The 22,277-nt window shown below is 48.9% G+C and overlaps 1 protein-coding gene across 2 annotated transcripts in view; it reads right to left on the bottom strand.

Moving 5' to 3' along the window:
* The window catches only part of PDZD11 (PDZ domain containing 11), a 63,564-nt gene that overhangs the window by 1,524 nt on the left and 39,763 nt on the right, over nt 1-22,277 (bottom strand). For both annotated transcript variants that reach the window (XM_086918319.1, XM_086918320.1), the window contains exons 4-6: nt 15,073-15,129; nt 7,131-7,229; nt 3,597-3,657 (exon numbers count right to left, since the gene is read on the bottom strand). In XM_086918319.1, coding sequence (XP_086774445.1) covers nt 3,597-3,657; nt 7,131-7,229; nt 15,073-15,129 — 217 coding nt within the window. The remainder of the gene's footprint in view (nt 1-3,596; nt 3,658-7,130; nt 7,230-15,072; nt 15,130-22,277) is intronic.

The following is a 22,277-nucleotide window of genomic DNA, read 5'->3' as shown; positions in this document are numbered from 1 at the left end:
GTTGCCTATGGGAGCCATGGCTGCCCCTTTCTTATGGGTGGAGTGTGCCCTGGGCAACACAGGTATGACTTTCTAGCTTTGTGGTGGCGTGTCTGGATGCACTGATCTATCCTAGAGATGGAATCACCTTTGTTAGGCTTACACAAGAGCTCTTAATACCTAGCATGTCTAGGGCTGTGTCTGGTTCAGCGTCTGGCCGTGGAAAGACGACTGGGAATTCTATTGTTAAATTAAGGTGGAAGGGCACTACCACCTTGGGGAGAAAAGTAGGATTGGTTCTGAGAACAACCCTATTTTTGTGAAACTCAATGAAGGGTTCTTGTAAGGCGAGTGCCTGCAGTTAGCTAATGTGTCTGCCGAAGTAATGGCCACAGCCTTCCAGTATAGGCACATGAGGGTAAAGGGTGGCCTCATGAGGCGTGCAAGGACTATAGTAAGGTTCCTCTTGGTGGCAGGTATGGCCCTATTAAGACCTTGCAAAAAGGCCTTGACTACAGGAATATTAATTATGGCTGAATGTCCTCTGTTTTGCATGTGTGTCACTACAGCAGTGGAAGTGTAGGTGTATTGCTGTGTACATGTATCCTGATTACTGCATATGATGTCCGAGACGTTAGGTTTTAAAGGTTCCTGAAGTCTGTGGCATAACAAGCTATGAAGCTGGCCTGCACACCTCTCGTACAATGGTCATAGAATATTTGTTAAGATTCAAATAACCAATGCCCAAGACATCAGATCGCTAGGCTGAGATGCATGGGGTCTGGTCTCTGTGTGAGACGGTCCGGCAGGAGCAGCAGTTTCTTTGGGGGGGGGAGGGCAGATCTCTACAGGCACATGCTGTATGTACCATGGTTGCCTGGCTCAGATGGGAGCCACCAGGATGAATGTTAGGGATGCTTGTCTCATCTTCCTTACCACGTACGGGAGCAGTGGGAGAGGAAGAAAGGCCTATGCAAATATCCCCTATCCATTCATCCGTTGTGCATTGCCTATGCTGCGACTACTCCCTGAGTGGACAACTGGACAATGCCCATGGGCACTGACTCCATCTGAAGTTGTTTTTTTTTGCATAGCAGTTGACAATGTGTGCGGAGTGTTGACTGAGCGTAGCTTGATGCACTATTCATATTGTGGAATGTGAACTTAATTAAAAAGAACAGTAATCTGCAATCAACCCAGTCTTCTAGGAGGAGGGTGGGCGCAAAGGAATCTACAGCACTACAGGTTACAAACAGATGCTTAAAGGTTCCCATTTTCCAGTTGTAGCATGTGTGGCTGTAGATACACATACTCTGCATAGACTGGAAAGCAGGACCTCCTGCAGTGGGGGCTAGCGTGTGGCTGATGCAGGTGTCTTGAACAAAGCTCCAAAGACTGGTCAAACAAAACCTGTTGGCGGGCTAGAATGTCCACGCATGAGTGCTTCATAATTGTAAATGGGGTTGATCAGATGTCCCCTTTGTAGGTGTGAACAAATATGAACTGTTGGTACCTGCCGGCAAAGTTTGGGCATTTTGCATTTTCGGGAATGTTGAACAATTCTCTCTGTTCAGTGTTCCGAGGCTGGAAGTACCCATGTAGGACTTGTGGGTGGAGTTTCCAATCCTGGACTTGTTGATGTGTTCTGCTGAGCTGGTCTGCAAAGTTGCCGTCACCCCTGTGAAGTGTTCCGCTAGAAGCTTATGTTGTGGCAGATTGACTAATGGCAATTCTCCTCTGCTAGTACCAAGAGGTGGGAGAAGGCGTGCCTCCGTTTTTTATGGTAATAGTTGGCAGTCATGTTGTCTGTCGTGAGGAGAACTACCTTCCCTCGAAATTCCTTTGGCAAAGGCCTTAAGGGCTAGGAGTGTTGCTAGCGTTCCTAGGTACCACACCCCCTGGACAGTCATGTCATTAAGAGGCACACCCCAGCCTGTGAGAGGTGTCTGTGATGCTGGTCACTTGCAGAATGGGGTTTGAGGAAGCCCTACTCTGCAACAAGTTGTTGCTGTTACACCAAAGTAGAGAGCTGGCCTTTACCAACACTAAATCTTTCCAGTGAACCTTTGCCTATGACACTGACCCATAAAGCATATGGGAAGCCTGGTGTGTGGGTTACAATAAAGATACACGAGGCCATCATCCCTAGAAGGCACAACACCACAGAATGTAATTTGACGACTGGGCTGAAAGATGCAGCAACTGCTGGAATGCCAACTCTTTTTTTTGGTAGGGGTAGCTTTACCGGTGACTGCGTTAAACCTGGATACCAGTGTGGATTGGATCTTTTGGGGTTGGAGATAGGACTGGGAGGCATTTACAGTTACTGTCGATAGGCATTGCTGCATTCATTTTTCTGTTCTCCTTGTCGAGAACTGGAACACCACCCATGACTCCGTAAGAGTTGTAGTCCTTATTGAAATAGTCCACCTCCGGTCAGGAACCATCTCCCATAGATCAGCCTTGTTGGTGGAGCCTGGGACACTTCAGGCTCCCTTGGGAGAGAGAAGCTGGGGAGAGCAGGGCACCATTTCAATTGCCCTCCTCTTTGGTGAGTGGTCATCATTCCAGCCAGCAACTGTCCTGTCTGCAGGGCAAAAGGTTCGCAGAACTGGACTAAAAAGCTTGCCTCGCCCAAACGTCATTGGTCATGGTGTGATAACCATTTCCTCCGATCTTTAAAGGCGCGAGGGAGTTCGAGCCAATTGAGCCCAAGAGACTTTCAGAGAGCAACGTTTACCTCAAAAGGCCCAAATACTTGAGGCACCTCCATTTCAGGATTTGCCATCTGTTCAAGATCCACTGGAGGTTCTGAGCAAAGGTTGAATTCAGCAGACATAGTGGTGTCTCATTAAGGTGCACAGGTAGAAGCTATATCATAAGAACCGAAGGCAAGTTGTAAATCTGAGAAACCGTAAACTGCAGCAGAAGAAAGAAAATGGCCCAACACTAGCCTTCAGCACTCTAGAAAGAGTCTGACTGTAGTGTTCCATTGGGAGAAGCAGACACACTGCATCAACCAAAATCTCTAAGGCCCAAACTTCTTTTCACCTGATGCGAACTCAAAAGTTGGCACCCAAAAGCAGAAGTGAACACCCATCTGCAACAATTAACTCGCATATCACGATGGGCTTCCCTTTTTCAGTTCAGTGTAGATTAAAAGCTTTAGCTGATAAGACTGGGCCCCACCTGCATAAGATTCCAAAATTGAAGAATAAGCAGATAGCAATATGGCATCATCAGAATATTGATATGTACCTTGGGGAAACCAATGGCGGTCAAGGGGCAATCGACATGTCTGTGTCTGAGCATTCTCCAAATGGAGAGTTCCAGACACAGGCCCTAATTTGTGGTAATCCCACGCAACCTCACACCAATAGCTCTACTTTCATGGAACCACCTGGGAGATGGGGAATGGCAATGGATTTTACATAAAACAATCTTCTTCGCTGGCACAGCTATCCAATCAACAAAAGTTTGCTTTTTCTGCTCTTCTGAAGATAGACTGTGTATTCCAGATTGTGCAGTCCCCGCTCTCAGAAACGCAAAATACATGTGGAACCAATGGGTGGAAGACAGATCACAGGATAAAGAGGCCTCAAGAGCAAAATACTCACTGTAAGGGAAAAAGCGAACTCTCATAACAATCTCTCGGGCGGTCTTCAATATTTCCACTGCCTAAAAAAAGAACAAAAAAAATGATTAAAAAACCCCAACAAAATAGAGATGCAGAGCATAGCCTGAAGGAGAGCCCACATGCCCTGCACATCTTTACTTTAATCACACATCCTCCACCACCGTGTCCCGAATTCCTCTGCTACTTTCGACACAGTTGACAACCTAACACTGATTATACCTTATCCCTCTGGATATCACAAGGGCAGTTCTCATCACAGAAGTCTCCCTCCATTGCTTAATTCGTTAAATAAGAAAAAAAAAATTAGTTCCAGCTCTCTCGTCAGGATGTCACTACAGCTTGCACCACACATCGCCCCTGCCAACGCGGTCAATGATGGTAAAACAACTACTAACCATCCCACTTCTACAAGTCTGACAACGGACTGTTTCAGGTCCCCAGCGCTATAAGAACGTCTTCGGCGGTAGGTAAGTCATTTTTAATCTTTATTGAATTAATTAATAAATAACTGTTGTTGTGGTAATCCCTAAATTAGTCAGACAGCACCACCTGGTGCAAGACTGTCACAATTGCCAGGGTTGACAATTGTGTCAGTGCCGAACACTGGAAACCACTAGCTCAAAATAAGCACTGCCGTCACCTGGTGATCCTCCAACTTCACATAATGTAAACAACAAGGACCCCCTGATCGGAATTATCAGTTCCTAAGACAGGGACATAACATATGTGTGAATAATGGCACAATTCTAGCAGGCAAGAGGGAAGGTAATTGACATTAAAAATATACTAACAAATGTATTCAGATATAAAAAACTCTATTCCATTTAATAGATATTCATATAAAAAAACACACATTACATACATAAATGTTGCAAAAAAATATAACAAGTACCAAAAAAACATAATTTATACAATTTTCATAAAACATATATTCACATAATATTTAAAAGAAACACAAAGTGGCAAACAATATTTTCTCGACGCGAGTTTCGGAAAACGCCTTCTTCAGGAGCCAGAATATATTATTCAGAATCTCCACACAGAGGCTAGAGAGAGGATTGTATTTTCTTTAGCAATTCAAACTCTACTTTATTCAAAACACGAATGTGTTTTGAATAAAGGCGACTCGAGTCGGAAATTAAGGAAAGCGGTTTTCACCGATCTTGACTCGGTAACAAGGAAACGTGGTTCTCCTCTATCCGAACTATTCTGTCACAGCGGGCTGCTGAGAAGTTATGATCTTTTACATTTATATCGGCAATACAGAGAAGAAGACGTAATACAGAATATTTTACGTGTTTAAGTTCATAATTAAACTTTAAAGACTTCTTCAAGTTACTAATAGATGGCACTTTCTCTTCATCAGTAGAGTTTGAATTGCTAAAGAAAATACGATCCTCTCTCTAGCCTCTGTGTGGAGATTCTGAATAATATATTGTGGCTCCTGAAGGAGTTTTCAGAAACGCCGAAACTCGCGTCGAGAAAATATTGTTTGCCACTTTGTGTTTCTTTTAAATATTATGTGAATATATGTTTTAGGAAAGTTGTATAAATTATGGTTTTTTGGTTCTTGTTATTTTTTTGCAACATTTATGTATGGAATGTATGTTTTTTTATATGAATATCTATTAAATGGAATAGTTTTTATATCTGAATAAATTTGTTAGTATATTTTTAATGTCAATTACCTTCCCTCTTGCCTGCTAGAATTGTGCCATTATTCACACATATGATCCTCCAACTTCACACTGACACATGTTTTTCCCACAGAGGCCAATGATCATGCAGGGTTCAGGTCTTGACGCCCTCTTCGTCTGAAAGCAACCTATCCCCCTTGACAAGTCATCTTCTTTTGGCTTCTCCTATCACCTATTGGCAGAAAGCACACATGTCATCTTCTCCTGCCAGGCGAACGCCACAGACTCCCTACAGTTCATCTGCCACAGGACAGCCTTCCGATAACTCATGCTCAAATGTACTACAGCAGAAAGTGTACTTCACCTGCAACATTCAACTCCGCCTCTCTTAATATCTTTTGACATTGAAGGCTGCCATGAACCTGAAGTCTAGTATGACAGACTGAGGAGGCTGAACCCATGGATGCCCACTTTCACTTCAACATGTGTTAGATCTTGGCTCTCCCCCATACTGGGCCAAGATCCTGTTCAACTCAGAAGCCCAGAGCAAGGCCATCTATTGTTTATTTTGTAGCTTTTTTGGATTTTTTTTACAGTGTTCATAGCTCTTTGTTGTGTTGACAGGTAGGTGTGGTTAACAAAATTAGAAGTTCTTTGGGCCCAATTTAATTTATGAACTGATAAAGAGCGTGCAATGAAGTGTCCAAATAAAGAAGAAAACAAGAATAAAGAAAGACTTGTATGGTACAAAAACAGGCAGTCCTTCACTTATTTAACATTTCTTTTCAAGCAAAGAGGTGTATTCCCATAAACTGCCTAACAAGTCGAGATGAAGCAAGTGAAAAGCATGTACAACTTTATAGGATTAAAAAAAATCAAGCACTCAGGTAAGGAGTTTTTTTGTAAAAATCCAGGCTTGTTTTGGTTTCTCAGCAAGTGATGAAGACCGCTGGGACACTGGCCAGCATGAAGGACAATACAGTACTTTTGACATCAAATTATTCCCCCCGCCACTGCTTCCATATGCTCATACGACAGAAAATGGCTTATCTGGAAAATTATTTTAGACAATAAAAAGACAAGACTTTATAGTGGTGCCCACCTTCGATATCAAATTTTTGGATAAATATTAAGAAAGCGAGGGCCCTAGCTGAAATTTGTTTTTTATACACCGACGAGAAATGCTGTCTTAGCCAAATCACCCTCACCCAGGCCCAGATAGATCAGCTTATTTTATGTAATTAGGAAAAAAGACAAGGAAAAGTTTTATTGTGTTGATGCAGTCCAGCAAAGACTGCACTATTTGTATAAAAGAGAGTAAGAAATGCAGCAACACAAGTTTCCAGCTCAGATTAATCCCCAACCATTTATGGTCCCAGGGTTCCAGACAAAGAATCTCAACTCTCATTTGGCCTATACTGACGGCCCAGGTCTTACTTCATAGGGGCCTTCGTAGGACCCAACCAGAGTGAGTGGTAAAGGGTAGCAGCGTCCACTAAGAAACCTAAGAGGCTCAACTTGGCTGTCTTACCCTGGTACGCTGCATCAGAGACACTACCCTGGAGGCTGATCAAGGTGTTCATGGGCCATCGCCTAGAGATGCTGATGCTCAAGATTGACTGGGAGCATGAAAGGTCTGCAGTGACTAGTCGCAAGCCTTGCAGAAGCGTTTACAGAGGCCCACTGAAAGGCAGGCCACCCTGCATCAGGCAGTATAATAAAGACAAATTCAGGTGGTGCGCTTGAGTAGCACACAGAAGGAGCGGTTATGTTATCCTGGTGTATCTTATGGCACATACTGGAAGCTGGCGGTACACCATGGGAACATTGCATTTAGCAACATAGGTACAGTTAATGAAGGAAGCGCTAACATTCACCTTGGTGTGCTCGATATCCTGAAAATCCACATCATTCACAGACAGCACCTGGTCCCCCTCTTGCAGGCCGGCGCGGTGGGCGTCAGAATCTGGAATCACCTGAGAACAGTCCAGAGAAAGATTACAGGATAGTTATAGCACCCTCTGATCACAGCCACCAGAATCCCATCAGAGCAAGGGACTGGTGACATAATGGAGAACAGCCTGCTGACTGCTGAGCTCTAGCTCTGGTGCCAAACACAAATGTACTAATCACTTATATAGCGCAGCACATCATCCACGGGGGTCTCGAGGCGCTGGCCACGCAGTGCTTGAAGCTGTACAATGGCTCAGATACTGGACACATTTGTAGGAGTGAAAGAAAAGAAGCCATATAAAATAAGAGTAAAAAGACGAAACAGTCTGCACACAACTGACAGATGTATGGGGTGCTAGTTATAAGGATGCAGTCAGAGGATACAATACGGACCATGAAACGCCCCCACGCTGGAGATGAAAACATTCTTAACCACATCCGCGCTAGTGGAATTCTCCTCCTGTGCTCAGATTTACAAAAGCCCATGCTTCATGACGAGCTGGGCTCGGCATCAGCGTGCGAGGAGGCTACGCCATGACGAGCCCAGCTCGTCATGAGACTGGAAGGGGTTAAGGAGGGCTCCAGGCCAGCCTCCCATCCCCAAGCTGAATGCCTGCTAAGATGGGGTTCCAGTTCCCTCTCGCCCCACCCTTGGGATACTTATGTGGGGTTCCATACCCTGACCCCACCCCTGAGATGAATCCCTTCCTAAGAGGGGCTCCAGTTCCCTCTCGCCCCACCCTTGGGATGGGATACTTCTTCAGGGGGGCTCCAGTTCCTTCTCGCCCCACCCTTGGGATGGGATACTTCTTAAGCAGGGCTCCAGTCTCCCCCACCACACCCAGAGATGAATCCCTCCCCAAGAGGGGCTCCATTAACCGCTCGCCCCCCTCCTCCTTGGGATAGGATACTTCCTTAGCGAGGATCCAGTTCCCTCTCGCCCCCCCGCAATGGGATCCTTCTAAAGTAGGGCTTCAGTCTCCCCCACCACACCCGGAGATGAATCCCTTCCTAAGAGGGGCTCCAGCTCCTTCTCGCCCCACCCTTGGAATGGGATACTTTTTAAGCAGGGCTCCATTCCCTCTTCCCCCCCTCCCGCCCCCTTGGGATGAGATACTTCTTAAGCAGGGCCTCGTTCCCCCACCCTACCACCCTTGAGATGAATCCCTTGCTTAGAGGGGCTACAGTACCCTTTCGCCCCACCCTTGGGGTGAGATCCTTCTTAAACGGGGCTCCAGTTCCCTCTTGAGCCCCTCCCCCCTTGGGATGGGATACTTCTTAAAAGGGTCTCCAGTTCCTTCTCGTCCCACCCTTGGGATGGGAAAGTGGTATGTCATGTCACTAATCAGATCATCTCTGGTGTTTGTAAGGTCATTTGTTACATCAAGCGTGGGGTTGTGCGCGCTGTATTTCTGGTGCGGGCGATAGATGCTAGGTGTACAAGCTGTGGTTTACAGGACTGGTCAAGGCAGGGAATTTCAGTTTTACTCAAGTATCACTTTACAGGATGGCACAAAACCACTGATGTGGGACTCCACTGGCTTCCTGCATAGACCACACCACACCTGGTTAGGACTGGCAGCGCCTTAAGGCTAAGGCAATCCTGCCTAGCAATGGAGCAGACCACTTCTGACGAGTTTTGGCCTGGATGAACTCACCTACCTACCTCTAAGAACTTGTTGTACTGAAACCTATAATTTGCAACCTGTGAATAGCACATTTTAATTGTACTGACCCTAAACTGTTTATGAATTTTAACTTTTCATATGTAAAGCTCTCTGAAGTCTGCAGAATTTACTTTGTGCTATATAAAACTCAAATTAAGTATATAACATGGTAGGACATTCAACGGCCAGCATTACTCTTGGCGCTATGCTGGGAGTACCTGGGTTTTGGATGGAGCTGATGGTTGGGTGCATTTGTCATTAGCCAGTTTGAGTTGCTGCGCCGCCACCACGATCACCCTGTTCTTTCATCACTATCTCCTGTTACTAAACAACCGCTCCAACATTAACTTAGTCTGACCAATGCCAGGCCATGCCAGAGTATCCTGCATACTTTCTCCCCCTTTTCCGGATTTTGTTGGGCTCGCTAATGATGGGGGCCAGTAGCTCTGGGCGATGCTCTACCTTGCTCCATCTTTACTTTTCATCTCCAACTTAAAGGCAGGGCTGTTTTCTCCTCTTCCCAATGTTCCCAGTGTTTCCACTGTTTCTCCAGAAACCTAAGAGCCACCATCACACACCCCATAGTTGGACTTGTAAATCTAGGTCCAGGCTCACAAGCCAGACTCATGCCCCACTGGTGCATGTGTACAGCTGGTAACACTGCGCCCGGACCACAAGTGATGCAGAGCTTTAGTGATGGCTTATGTGGCATCTGACGGGGTGGGGGGGTACTATCTCCTCGTCTAGCAGAGGGTTACTGCTCCACATGGACTCCTCTCTCTCTCCATCTCATACCACGGCACCAGACGCACACTGCTGTTGTGGTGGCTTCTGGAGCACTCTTCATCACACCTAGCACTACTCCTTCCAGGATCTTCCTGTGGGCCCTCATTTTTTTCCTGAGCTCCACAGAAGTACTGGACGCAGCTTTACAAGGCCATCAGTGCTCCCAGATGCAAGCAAGCCATGCCTGCTTGGTGCTTTGTTGGTGTTGGAAAACGAGGCAGCATCTTTGAGGCCTGCACAAATAACAGGACACATTTGTCCTTCACTGGGAACCAAACACCCTAGGGCAGCGCCAGGCTCTCAGAGGGGTAGCGTTGCAGAGCAGTCTGAGGCTTACTCAAGGGAGGTGGTGTGGGCTAGTAATCGCCATTTGTAGGAGCGCAAAAATAAAACTCAATAATTGATTGTCCAGTCTGTACTTTGCTTTATAAAAGTAAGAGTACATTTATTAAACACACACACTAATCAATACTATGCACCAATTTACATATATACATAAGCTGATGGAATTTCTTTGTGATATTGCATAACATCTCCACCCCTCCCGCAGTGGGGGTGGGGTCTAGTACCACCACTCCCATGTATGCACATCATCTTGCCCCCAATGCAGTGAATTGGTCTTAACCTGGCACAAGGGCCCTGCGCACTGGCACCATCCCAGGGGCAACCCCCCCCCCCCCCCCCCAGGGGCAACCCCCCCCCCCCCCCTATTACCTCAACAAGCATTAAACAGGCTACACCTGTCTTGGTGACACATGACCCTGACTGAGCATTTCCTACTGACCATGAAGTATACACCTCTACATCTTAAGGGCGAATAGTCAGGGGTCTTCACCTAAGCGCAGCAGCAAGAATACCGGTTTACGCACACTTCAGAATGACAGTACTCATAACATTTGGATATCATTAGAATGCATTGCAATTACAGCCCCTAAAGGCATCACAGACAAAATCACAGGTTTAAGTAAATACAGTCGGACATCCTTGCAGGAATGTCTAGCCACTTAAATCCACTTTCCTTATGACCTCACCTCGCACCAATAAGTCACATTGAGCCTCAGTCCCGCTAAAAGAAATAACCATTAATAACTGCATTTCAGTGCAATTACACCTCTTCACCTCCAGGGGATGCCCTTCTGCAAACATCCCCGACTCAGCCCTTCACTCCTTGATGCAATTATCAAAACACCCTCAGCTGAAAATCAAAAGTTCCAGCTCAGAAGGTGTTACAAGCAAGTTGAGCCCTGGAGGGGTTATTCTCTCCAATTCCCCAAGAGACTTGGGGTGGGACTTTTCTTCTTTGGGCTGGGAAAGGCTGCGTTGCTCCTGCAGCTCCCCCTGCCCCTCTTTCAACAAATGAGGGTGACCCGCCCTCCTCTGGGGCCACCAGTATCCAAGACAGCAGAGTTCCTAATGCCTTGCAAGGCATTCTGGGGCGCTCCATGCAGACTTCCCCGCATATTAAATGAGCGGCTCTCCCGCTGTGCCGGGGAGAGCCGCGACGTGCGCCCCATGCTGCTGCGGACGTTGGCGGGAGGGTCCAGCCCCACCCAGACCCTCAGGTGAGTCATCCGGCTCGGGGAGCCCACCCCCGGCCGATCCGCTGATTTTCTAGGGCCCGGTTCAGCCCTGGCACCTCTCTCGCTCCTCGTGGGGGGGGGGGGGGGGGGGGGGGGGGGGGGGGCGGTTCCCACACCTCCGCTTTACTTTGGGCTCGGAGATGGACATCTTCGGGGGGTGGGTCGCAACGGCGCTCCCCCGCATCCTGTGCCGGCGGGGGGCCAGGGTGGGCTCCTGGCACCCCCTGGGGGCAATTTTAAACGGGGGCGGCGTGACGGCGCTCCCCCGCCCCTTCCTTCACATCCCCGGTGGGCAGGGTGGGCTCCTGGCCCCCCTTCGGGCATCGCTCCTGGCACCCCCTGGGGGCAATTTTAAACGGGGGCGGCGTGACGGCGCTCCCCCGCCCCTTTCTTCACATCACCGGTGGGCAGGGTGGGCTCCTGGCCCCCTTCGGGCATCTTCACTGGGGGCGCGACGGCGCCCCCGCGGCTTTGCTTCCTCCTGGGGCAGCCCCCGGGACCTGACCCACCCCGGGGGCATCTCTAAGACCGGCGGCCGAGCCCCACGCGCTTCGTCGGTCTTCTTAGGGGTCAAAGGTCGCCTACCTTCCCGGAGCCATATCTCAGCCCTGGGGGTCCGATCTGCCCCATTTTCGCGTCCTCCCACTCCTGGCGGCATCCTCCAACCACTGGGAGCACTCTCCTTCGCTTTCCCGGTCTCCAAGAGGGTGCATTCTGCAGGGAGCGGTCTTCTCTGGCTCCCTGCACCAGCCTTTCGCCTGGCTGTCCTCCTGGGCCTCTCTTCTCCTTGCGCAGAGGCCACTGCTTCTGTGCACCGGTCCTGGGATCTTCTTCTGGCGTCGTTAGGGCCCTGGAGGGCAGTCAGGGGGTACTTCCTTTCAACTGCCCATTGCCAGGCTCCAGCACCTTCCGCCTCCGCAGACCACACCCCAGATAGAGCTTCTCTTCCTGTGCAAGTACTTTTAAAGTGGAGTAGGGGGCTGGCAGTAAGTCTCTGTTTGTCCTATCAAACAGCGACACATCATTTCCCTGCCCCTGCTCCCCCCTCCTTGTCCAGCCTCTGGGTTTGTTCAAAATGGCGTCGTCCAGTGTCTCTGGCCACATGGCTTCTGAAACCCAACTCCTTCCCCCCTCACTGCCTTCCCTCCTTGGTGCCTGGCACCGAGCGACAGCAGTTGATGGATTGGCTGGGAGCTCCACCTATGTTTTCTCTTTGGAGGGAAGATCTTCGCGCTGGGAAAAAAAAGGTCATTAATCTGCTACACTGGACATTAGTGCGTGTCTGGAATCTGTAGGCTTTGTGGAAGTCATTTTAGCCATGGGCCCCACATCCCATATGGGGAATAATGAAGTGAAAACACAGTAAAACACACTGACTTTCCCTGGCATGTTCCTCCCCAGGGTATAAAGCCTATTCCATGTCACCACCCAATTCTGCATAAGTCCTGCCACACCATTCACTCTGTAGCTGCTCCTGGACTGCGCACGCTAGGGATCTCCCCTGCGCAGCCCCTACACGTGTGCACACGCATGTACACCCGTGCCTGCATGTAACCAGCACGGTGTCCCATACTCCAGCTGCTGCACAGCGGCCTAGTTAAGCCAGGGGTACACCAGTAAAATATCCATGCAGTCTCCTTCATTAGGAGTTCACTGTGGGCGAGTTCCAGATTATGAGGCTCCCCACAGTAAATGCTCAACAATTAGGTGCTCAAAAAGCGAAAAACCGGGCGGCCCAGAGTGTCAGAACCACCTTCTAACAGTTGGACTCAAATTTGTAAATGTTTTCATAATCTTAGTGGCACACAATTTCTGGTGCCATCCTCCCTTGCAATCATAACCTCTCTTGCAACAGTGGCCCCTCCGGAGGGATTACCATAGTTTGCATCTACGTGGTCTTGGGACATTTCAAATCATGAATAATGTTCTGTACATTGCATTGCATTACCTGTGGCACTCAGTTTTGGTCTTCTCTCTAGGCTCCTATATAATACTCCCTGGAATTCCTGGACCTTAGGACTAATGTGCACTGGTGGAGCTGCGGGTGGTTCTCACTCAAGGTGAGTGCATACGAGAAGGCTGGTGTGCACTTGTAGAACTGTGGAAGGTGCTCACTCTCAAGGGTGGGGGGGTGTTGAGGAGAGGGCTGATGTGCACTGGTGGAGCTGCGGGTGGTTCTCACTCTCAAGGTGAGTGCATACGAGAAGGCTGGTGTGCACTTGTAGAACTGTGGGCGGTGCTCACTCTCGGGGTGGGGGGTGCTGAGGAGAGGGCTGATGTGCACTGGTGGAGCTGCGGGTGGTTCTCACTCTCAAGGTGAGTGCATACGAGAAGGCTGGTGTGCACTTGTAGAACTGTGGGCGGTGCTCACTCTCTGGGTGGGGGGTGCTGAGGAGAGGGCTGATGTGCACTGGTGGAGCTGCGGGTGGTTCTCACTCTCAAGGTGAGTGCATACGAGAAGGCTGGTGTGCACTTGTAGAACTGTGGGCGGTGCTCACTCTCGGGGGTGGGGGGTGCTGAGGAGAGGGCTGATGTGCACTGGTGGAGCTGCGGGCGGTTCTCACTCTCAAGGTGAGTGCATACGAGAAGGCTGGTGTGCACTTGTAGAACTGTGGACGGTGCTCACTCTCAAGGGTGGGGGGGTGCTGAGGAGAGGACTAATGTGCACTGGTGGAGCTGCGGGTGGTTCTCACTCTCAAGGTGAGTGCATACGAGAAGGCTGGTGTGCACTTGTAGAACTGTGGACGGTGCTCACTCTCAAGGGTGGGGGGGTGCTGAGGAGAGGACTAATGTGCACTGGTGGAGCTGCGGGTGGTTCTCACTCTCAAGGTGAGTGCATACGAGAAGGCTGGTGTGCACTTGTAGAACTGTGGACGGTGCTCACTCTCAAGGGTGGGGGGGTGCTGAGGAGAGGACTAATGTGCACTGGTGGAGCTGCGGGTGGTTCTCACTCTCAAGGTGAGTGCATACGAGAAGGCTGGTGTGCACTTGTAGAACTGTGGGCGGTGCTCACTCTCTGGGGTGGGGGGTGCTGAGGAGAGGGCTGATGTGCACTGGCGGAGCTGCGGGTGGTTCTCACTCTCAAGGTGAGTGCATACGAGAAGGCTGGTGTGCACTTGTAGAATTGTGGACGGTGCTCACTCTCGGGGCGGGGGGGCTGATGTGCACTGGTTGAGCTGCTGGTGGTTCTCACTCTCAAGGTGAGTGCCTACGAGAAGGCTGGTGTGCACTTGTAGAATTGTGGACTGTGCTCACTCTCGGGGCGGGGGGGCTGATGTGCACTGGTTGAGCTGCTGGTGGTTCTCACTCTCAAGGTGAGTGCATACGAGAAGGCTGGTGTGCACTTGTAGAACTGTGGACGGTGCTCACTCTCAAGGGTGGGGGGGGTGTTGAGGAGAGGGCTGATGTGCACTGGTGGAGCTGCGGGTGGTTCTCACTCTCAAGGTGAGTGCATACGAGAAGGCTGGTGTGCACTTGTAGAACTGTGGGCGGTGCTCACTCTCGGGGGTGGGGGGTGCTGAGGAGAGGGCTGATGTGCACTGGTAAAGCTGCGGGCGGTTCTCCAGACAGACTAGCACTGGTTGGGCTTTGTGACTAGCCTCCATAGCAGGATAGCTTGAGAGCTGATGAGCAGCGCTGACCTGCACTGGCAGACCACCGAGTGGGGGCAAATGGCAGGGGTGTTAAAAGTAAATGGGGTGGTTGCACTGGCGCATGCTGTTACCAGACTAGAGGTTGGTTGAGGCGGTAAGGACGGGCACTGGGCTATCAAGAGCATGCAGAGACAGAGGAGGAAGCTGCGGAAGGTGGCAGATATCCCAGGGCAGACTAACCTTGGAGATGAAGATGCCCAGCTGAGACGCCTTCCCGCCTCGGATGTTAAATCCCAGCTGGAAAAGAAAAACAAGACATGGATCATTCCCAGATTCCCATGGATTTGCATGCCAGACAGTACCTCAATGCTCAACAAAAGGAGAGCTGCAGTACATTGTATCTGAGTGTACAGTTAACACAGGGATAACAGTCTGAAGTGAGGAGAGACAGATATCTAGATGCTTATCGTAGGGTAATCTGCTTGAAAAGAATGGAAATATTTATAGAAAATAGTGCGTTAAAGGCAGCACATTACTTTTTCGTTGTCGGCAGTAAAAAGAAGCAAACACGTTTTAATCATGTAGTTAAGAATGGAACAGCTGGAGGTACTCGTTTGATTGATTGATTTTAAAAACTGTAAACATTCTGCTATTTCGCTATTTCTGTGTGGTGTCACTGTTTTTTTGTGCTTTTAAAAACAACACTCAACCAAGCGCTTCCTCTGCCTTCAGCGCACAGCTGATCTTAGAGCTGCCGCGCCCTACCTCGCGCTTTCTCAGCTGCCGCCATCATCCCAGGCGTGCGCGCCGACTCCGCCCCCTTTCAGGCCACGCCCCCTGCTGGCTGTATTTAAACCGCTGACTCCTAGCGGCATCAGATAACCCATGACCCAGTCCTGAGGCGGAAGCCGGGAGCTGGAGGTACTCGTTTGATTTTAAAAACTGTAAACAATCTGCTATTTCGCTATTTCTGTGTGGTGTCACTGTTTTTTTGTGCTTTTAAAAACAACACTCACCCAAGCGCTTCCTCTGCCTTCAGCGCACAGCTGATCTTAGAGCTGCCGCGCCCTACCTCGCGCTTTCTCAGCTGCCGCCATCATCCCAGGCGTGCGCGCTGACTCCGCCCCCTTTCAGGCCACGCCCCCTTCCTCACCTTGATATGTGCCTGTACAGGACGCGCAGCGGACGAGCGCAGCGGGAGCGCCGTTTGCGCGCCGAAGGCGCGCCTAAGGCAAGCCCGTCTGCGCCCGTCATCGCCAAGTCATCGCCTCTCGCCAGTCCCCCTGGCCTAACTCCGTCACCACCCCTTTCCTATGACAGAGAGCTACTACTTAGCCTGAACCCTGGACGGTCTTGCCCTAACATTACAGGTAGGCCCGGTTTTACCTGCTTACAATGTCAAACCTGCAATTTTGCTACGACTGAACCCCACTCCATTCGACAGCTCCTAGCTCCGGAAAAAAACACCTCCATTTCGATACTTCACCTCAACGTAAGATCGCTTGCCAAACACCACCTTGAGGTTAATACCCTCATCCTGGATGAAAATCCAGACATCCTCTTCCTCTGTGAAACATGGTTATGGGATGGTACCTCCACCATTCCCAACCTCACGCTACCAGACGACTATCTGATGTCGACCATTAACAGAGATGGAAGAGGAGGCGGCATCGCTGTAATCTATAAAAAAAATATATTCTTGTACATTTGTTAAGGAAGAACTGCCAAACTGTGACTGCGCCCACTTTAAAATCATCATAAATCCTAACTTCACGGTGTCGGGTCTCTACATCTATCGCCCACCTGGCCCCACTTCAAAATTCATCGAAGCCCTCCTTGAGACAACAACTTCCTTAATAACCAAAAACTCTAATTTCACAATTCTGGGAGATCTTAATCTTCATTTCGATCAGTTAAATGACCCCACGATCAAAACGCTCCTTGCAGATTTCTCCGCACTGCAACTCAACTCCTTCATTTCCACTCCAACCCACTTAGCCGGTCATATCCTAGACCCAGTTTTCTCAAACCTAGAGAAACTTACCTCAGAGTCACCCTTACCAATGGGTTGGACGGATCACTCCCTTATTAAATTGGCCATTCCGGTCAATAAAAGCAGACACAATACGGCTTCGACCCGCCGATTAAAAAGACCATGGCATAAACTATCTCATAACGACCTGCATATGACCTTAGGGGACTTCCACCTTGACACCAACTCTGATATCAATGCCAACTACAGCGTGTTTCATGAGTGGATCACGGGCGGACTAGACAGTCTCATTCCGGCTAAATGGGCTAAAGGTCGCAATTCCCCATCCAATCCCTGGTACAACGATACCCTCAAAAACTTACGCAAAGAATGCAAAAAGGCAGAACGCCTCTGGCGTAGGGATTACAACAAAGAAGATAAATCAAAATATCTACTCCTACAGAAAAAGTACAACAAAGCCATCCGTGCGGCACGGACCGTCTTCTACGCCGACAAGATCGAATCTAGTCCCACCCCTGCTAAAGAAATCTTCAAACTCGTACAAGAACTGCAGAGCAGTAAAGCTCCCCTCCCTACTATCTCCTCCGAGCAGCAGTGCGAAGACCTTGCCAGGTTCTTCGTCGACAAGGTGCGGAAAATTTACACCTCCTTTCCTCAGCTCACCCCTAGCACTACCAGCAATCCCTCCTCTCCCCCCAGCTACTCGAACATGACATGCATCCCAGAAATCACCGATGATATCCTCCTTAGACTATGCAAAAAGGTCAAATCTGGCTCCCCCGCGGACCCTATGCGCCCGGCTCAATTCTTAGAGTCACTCAACTTCTTCCTACCAGCACTTACCGCCATCCTGAACCTCTCCTTCACTTCAGCGTGTGTACCATCAGCCTGGAAGCAAGCGTGGGTTTCGCCTATCATCAAGAAACCCACCCTAGACCCATCTAAACCGGAGAACTTTCGTCCTATCTCCCTGCTCCCATGGCTGTCTAAACTCGCTGAAGCGCATGTCAACAGCACTCTATCCCAACACATGGTCAAAAACAACATCCTTGACCCATCACAAAACGGGTTTAGACCAGGCCATAGCACTGAGTCTGCTCTCTTAGCCACCACAGAGCACCTCCGAGCGATCTTAGATGCCGGTCAAAGTGCTGCGCTAATCCTTCTGGATCTTAGCGCGGCCTTTGACACGGTATCCCATGTCATCCTTCTCAACCGTTTGGAGACCTTTGGAGTAGCTGGTCATGCCTTGGACTGGTTCAGATCTTTCCTCGAAAACAGGTCTTTTCGAGTTTCTGCCCCCCCCTTCCTATCCAAACCCCACCCCATTGCACAGGGAGTTCCGCAGGGCTCTGCGCTGAGCCCATCCCTTTTTAATCTCTACGTCCAGCCTTTGGCGGCAGTGGCCAAAGAGTGGGATTGACATTAGTATCATACGCCGATGATACACAGCTGGCCATCGCTCTCTCAGAAGGTCCTTCCAACTTATCCTCTAATTTCAAAAACGGACTCTCTGCGGTTGCCCGATGGATGACAATGAACTGTCTACAACTTAACTGCGGAAAGACAGAGGTACTCCTCCTGGGCAAAAACACCAGCCTCTGGAATGAACATTGGTGGCAGTCTTCCCTGGGCACCATACCCCCCCCCCCAAAACCCTAGTGAAAAACCTGGGTGTTTGGATGGATGACTCACTCAACTTTCGGGCCCACACCAAGAAAGTTGCCGGCACCTGCACTGGCCTGCTGAGAAGCCTCAGCCACATACTAGGCTTTTTCGACGCCAAAACCCGCCAACTAATTATCCAAGCCACCATCCTCTCGCGTCTAGACTACGCCAATGTGCTCCTTCTTCGTGCCAATAAATGTGAGATATCACGACTCCAACGTGTGCAGAACTCTGCGGCTAGAACTCTGGTCGGCCTCCCCCGCAGATGCTCAGCCAGAGCGACCATCAAAAAATTACACTGGCTACCCGTTGATTCTAGAATCAAATTCAAGACCCTCACTATGTCCTTCAAAATTCTCAAACTCAACACCCCCCCCTCTGCTTCGACCCCTTCTCACTCCCTACGCCCCGACATGGAACCTAAGATCCTCCAACCAAAATCTTTTATGCGTTCCTCGCATAAAACTTAGCCGCATCGGCGGTCGCTCCTTTTGGTTCCTCGGAGCCAAGTTGTGGAATGACCTGCCACAACATATCCGTTCAATAGACAGCCTACCAGCATTCCGGAAAGCTGTGAAAACGTTTCTATTCCCTTGCCTGTAACCCTCCCTCTGTCCTGACCCCTCCCTCAGACCAGGATCTGGGTTCCTAGCGCCGGGACGCCTCATTGCTGGGGCAGCTGTCGCGCTCTACCAAAACTATAGAATAGAATAGAATAGAATAGAATTTTAGAAAAACACCAATCGTGTTAAAAAAAGCACATTCTGACTTTGGACTGGAAAGTTCATCTATTCAAAGTGCAGCAGATGAATAGGAAGTGAGTTCAATCAGACCGTCTAGGTTTTGTTCATCTTTCAAGATTATATGGTTATTAAAATGGAAAATGGCAAAAGCAAGTGCAACTATGAAAGCCTGTGGCTTCGGTGTTTGCGGGACAATTATCAATTTACTGCACAATTTGCCTCACAATCACAAATCAAATGGATCTGAATAATACTTCGACAAAATTTACAGAATAATTTGCCTTTCTTGCCACATAATTTAGATAAGCTTTAGCACATATTTTGAACCTAAATTATTACACACCCCTAGTGAGTAAAGTTCTGCAGAGAGTTTTGGGGGCAGTCATGATGAATTAAACAATATTTCAGAGTGACCTGTGAAATATTGTTCATACATCACAGAAACCAGTGTAACATGGGCTTCTATACCATGAATTAACACAAGTCAACTGTCATCTGCAGACATAATTAGACTTCAATACACAGATTTATAACGAGCATTAGGAGCTTATGCGTTTTATAAACACGTCTACCAATTAGCAGGACACACGCTGTTAAAAAGTAGGTAAAAAAGCAATATAGTAGTTATCCTCCACTATGTAAAACTGTAAAGCAAACTCACACTCTTTGGATGATGTCGTCAGTGATGTAATCGATGATGTCATTTGTAAGGACAGTCGTCAATGATGTCATAAATGATGTGGTAGAACATACCATGAGTGGAGGAGTGTGGCTCAATGGTTAGAGCGGCAGACCCCGATGCAGAGGTCTAGCCCGGGACCAGTGTTCAATTTCCCGCCTTGGCGGGTCTTGGGCTCAAAAATTCCACGGACCTGATAATTCTCGCCTCGGTGCCCATTCCAATCATGGAGTCCCACTCTGCAACTCTGGGCAATAGCTTGCTTAATCTCCACAACGGCCCCCACAACGCTAAGGATGCCTGGCCTCCACCTTGGGGGTGCCCAGGAGTGGACGCCTCACATGAAGGCCAGGATGGGTTCCACAGCGGTATTCGTACAAGTGCCTTGAGACCCTTGCGGGTGAGTAGTGCGCTATACAAGTATCAATTTACATTTACATACGTGGGGTCAAAGGCAGTGTATGGAGGGGCCCAATTTACAGTTAGTGCTGCTAACTAGAACGGGTGAATTTGTTTTTTTTTTTAGTTAAAAATTTTAATGTTGTCAGTGAGAAATTAACGTAACTATATCGTTACTATACCCTTTGTTTTCCCCAGTGAATTTCTAGGGATAATCTTTAAATAGAAATAGATCTGTTTATCACACCTAACTAGATCAAGACTTTAATTATTTTTTTTTCTTTTAAACCCAGAAATTCACTGAAAAAACCAAAATGTTAGTGTGTGTGTGTAATAGGGTGTGGGAAGGGACTGGCCTCTCCTTCCAGACCTCGGTGTCATATGACAGGTGTGCATTGTAGGGTATGTAAATGAACTATCCCCGCCTTTCAGACCTCTCTCTCATATGACAGGTGTGTGTAGTATGGAGTGGGCAAGGGCTGGCCTCTCCTTTCAGACCTCTCTCTTACATGACGGGTGTGCGTAGTAGGGTGTGGGGAGGAACTGCACTCTCATTTCAGACCCCTCTCTCAGATGACGAGTGCTCATAGTAGGGTGTGGAGAGGGACTGGCCTCTCCACTGAGACCCTTCTCTTGGATGATGGGTCTGCATATTAGGTTGTGGGAAAAGCCTAAACTCTACTCAACTCTTCGCTAGCTCATGAGCGTAAATAGTAGACTGATAAACACCATCCCCACTAAGATTCCTTCCTACAGTGACAAGTGTGCATACCAGAGTGTATTCACAGATCACCTACTCCTTCCTATTTTTCACAATTCAGCAAGAGTCTAATTTTGTTTTAGCAAAGAATTGACCTTCTACTCATCACAGTACTTATGTCTTACACACTCCCTCTGAATGACAAGGGCCACAATATGCATTTCAGCCAGTACAGTTAATTGAGACCTCAACTACTCCTTTCACTATTCAAGACCCTGTGAGTGTCCTGAGAGATTGTAAAAAAAAAATCTCACAGCACTTATGTCTTCGACCCCTCCTCTCCAAATCTATGGGTACAGGCAGTGGCATAACAAATGTTGAGGGGCCCCCGCAAAGTACATTTAGGGGCCCCCTTTAAACTCACTCCGGAGCTCTCAGGCCAAGGGACTGGGCTGAGGGGAGGCCCTGGATGTCGGGGCTCCTACGCACTGCGGGGACTGCAGGGGCCTTTGTTATGCAACTGGGTACAGGATACCCTTCTGCTGTCACTTTTATAGCTTATCTACTTCTTTTCCACAGCACCTGCAATTTTTCACAGTCAATATTGGCGGCCATTTTATTTCTAAAACTCTAACAAGCAAATCATAGCGAGACCCGCATGTAATTGTAATTTTGACTTGTAGCGCGCATTATCACCCAGAGTCTCAGCCTTCATGCTCCCGTAAGAGCTTGAGGGCTCATGGGAAAAATGGGCCTCTCAACCAAATACAGGGCTCCATTTTTGGGTCTCGTTTGGCGTTAGCAGCGTGCATGTGCTGCTCTCGTCATGAGAGTACCTTTTGCTATCGATACATTTTCCAAACTCATTTAAAGGCCCACCCTTCTTTCCAATTGGCACGTGTCATCGTTTATGTTAAACGATGGCGCGTAATTGGAAAGCGGGCTTCTCGATGACCACCTTGTCCACTTTTAGGATGGACCATGTGGACAGGCCGTCGCCATCTTTGACTCTGGCACAGCACACACTGCCATGCGCTCGTGAAGTCAGCCCTCCCTTTCATGGCAGCCCGGTGAGGCCAACCTGCACTTCATGATGTCCCAGCAGGTGTGTGGGTCTCTGCGTGTGAAGCGCCGAGCTGCCCTACCCTGCCTGTTGCGCGCCTGGTGTACACACTAGATGGTAATGTGCGGGTGTTACGACGTTCGTATTATTTTGCTGGGGCCCTCATTTGATAATAGGTGCAGATTATGATGTGTGTGTAT

This window comes from Lissotriton vulgaris, chromosome 4_1 (genome assembly GCF_964263255.1).
Source record: "Lissotriton vulgaris chromosome 4_1, aLisVul1.2, whole genome shotgun sequence".
In the NCBI taxonomy this organism is placed as follows: Eukaryota; Metazoa; Chordata; class Amphibia; order Caudata; family Salamandridae; genus Lissotriton; species Lissotriton vulgaris.
The sequence above is the reverse complement of the archived record's forward strand: the minus strand, read 5'-3'. Positions and strand labels throughout refer to the sequence as shown.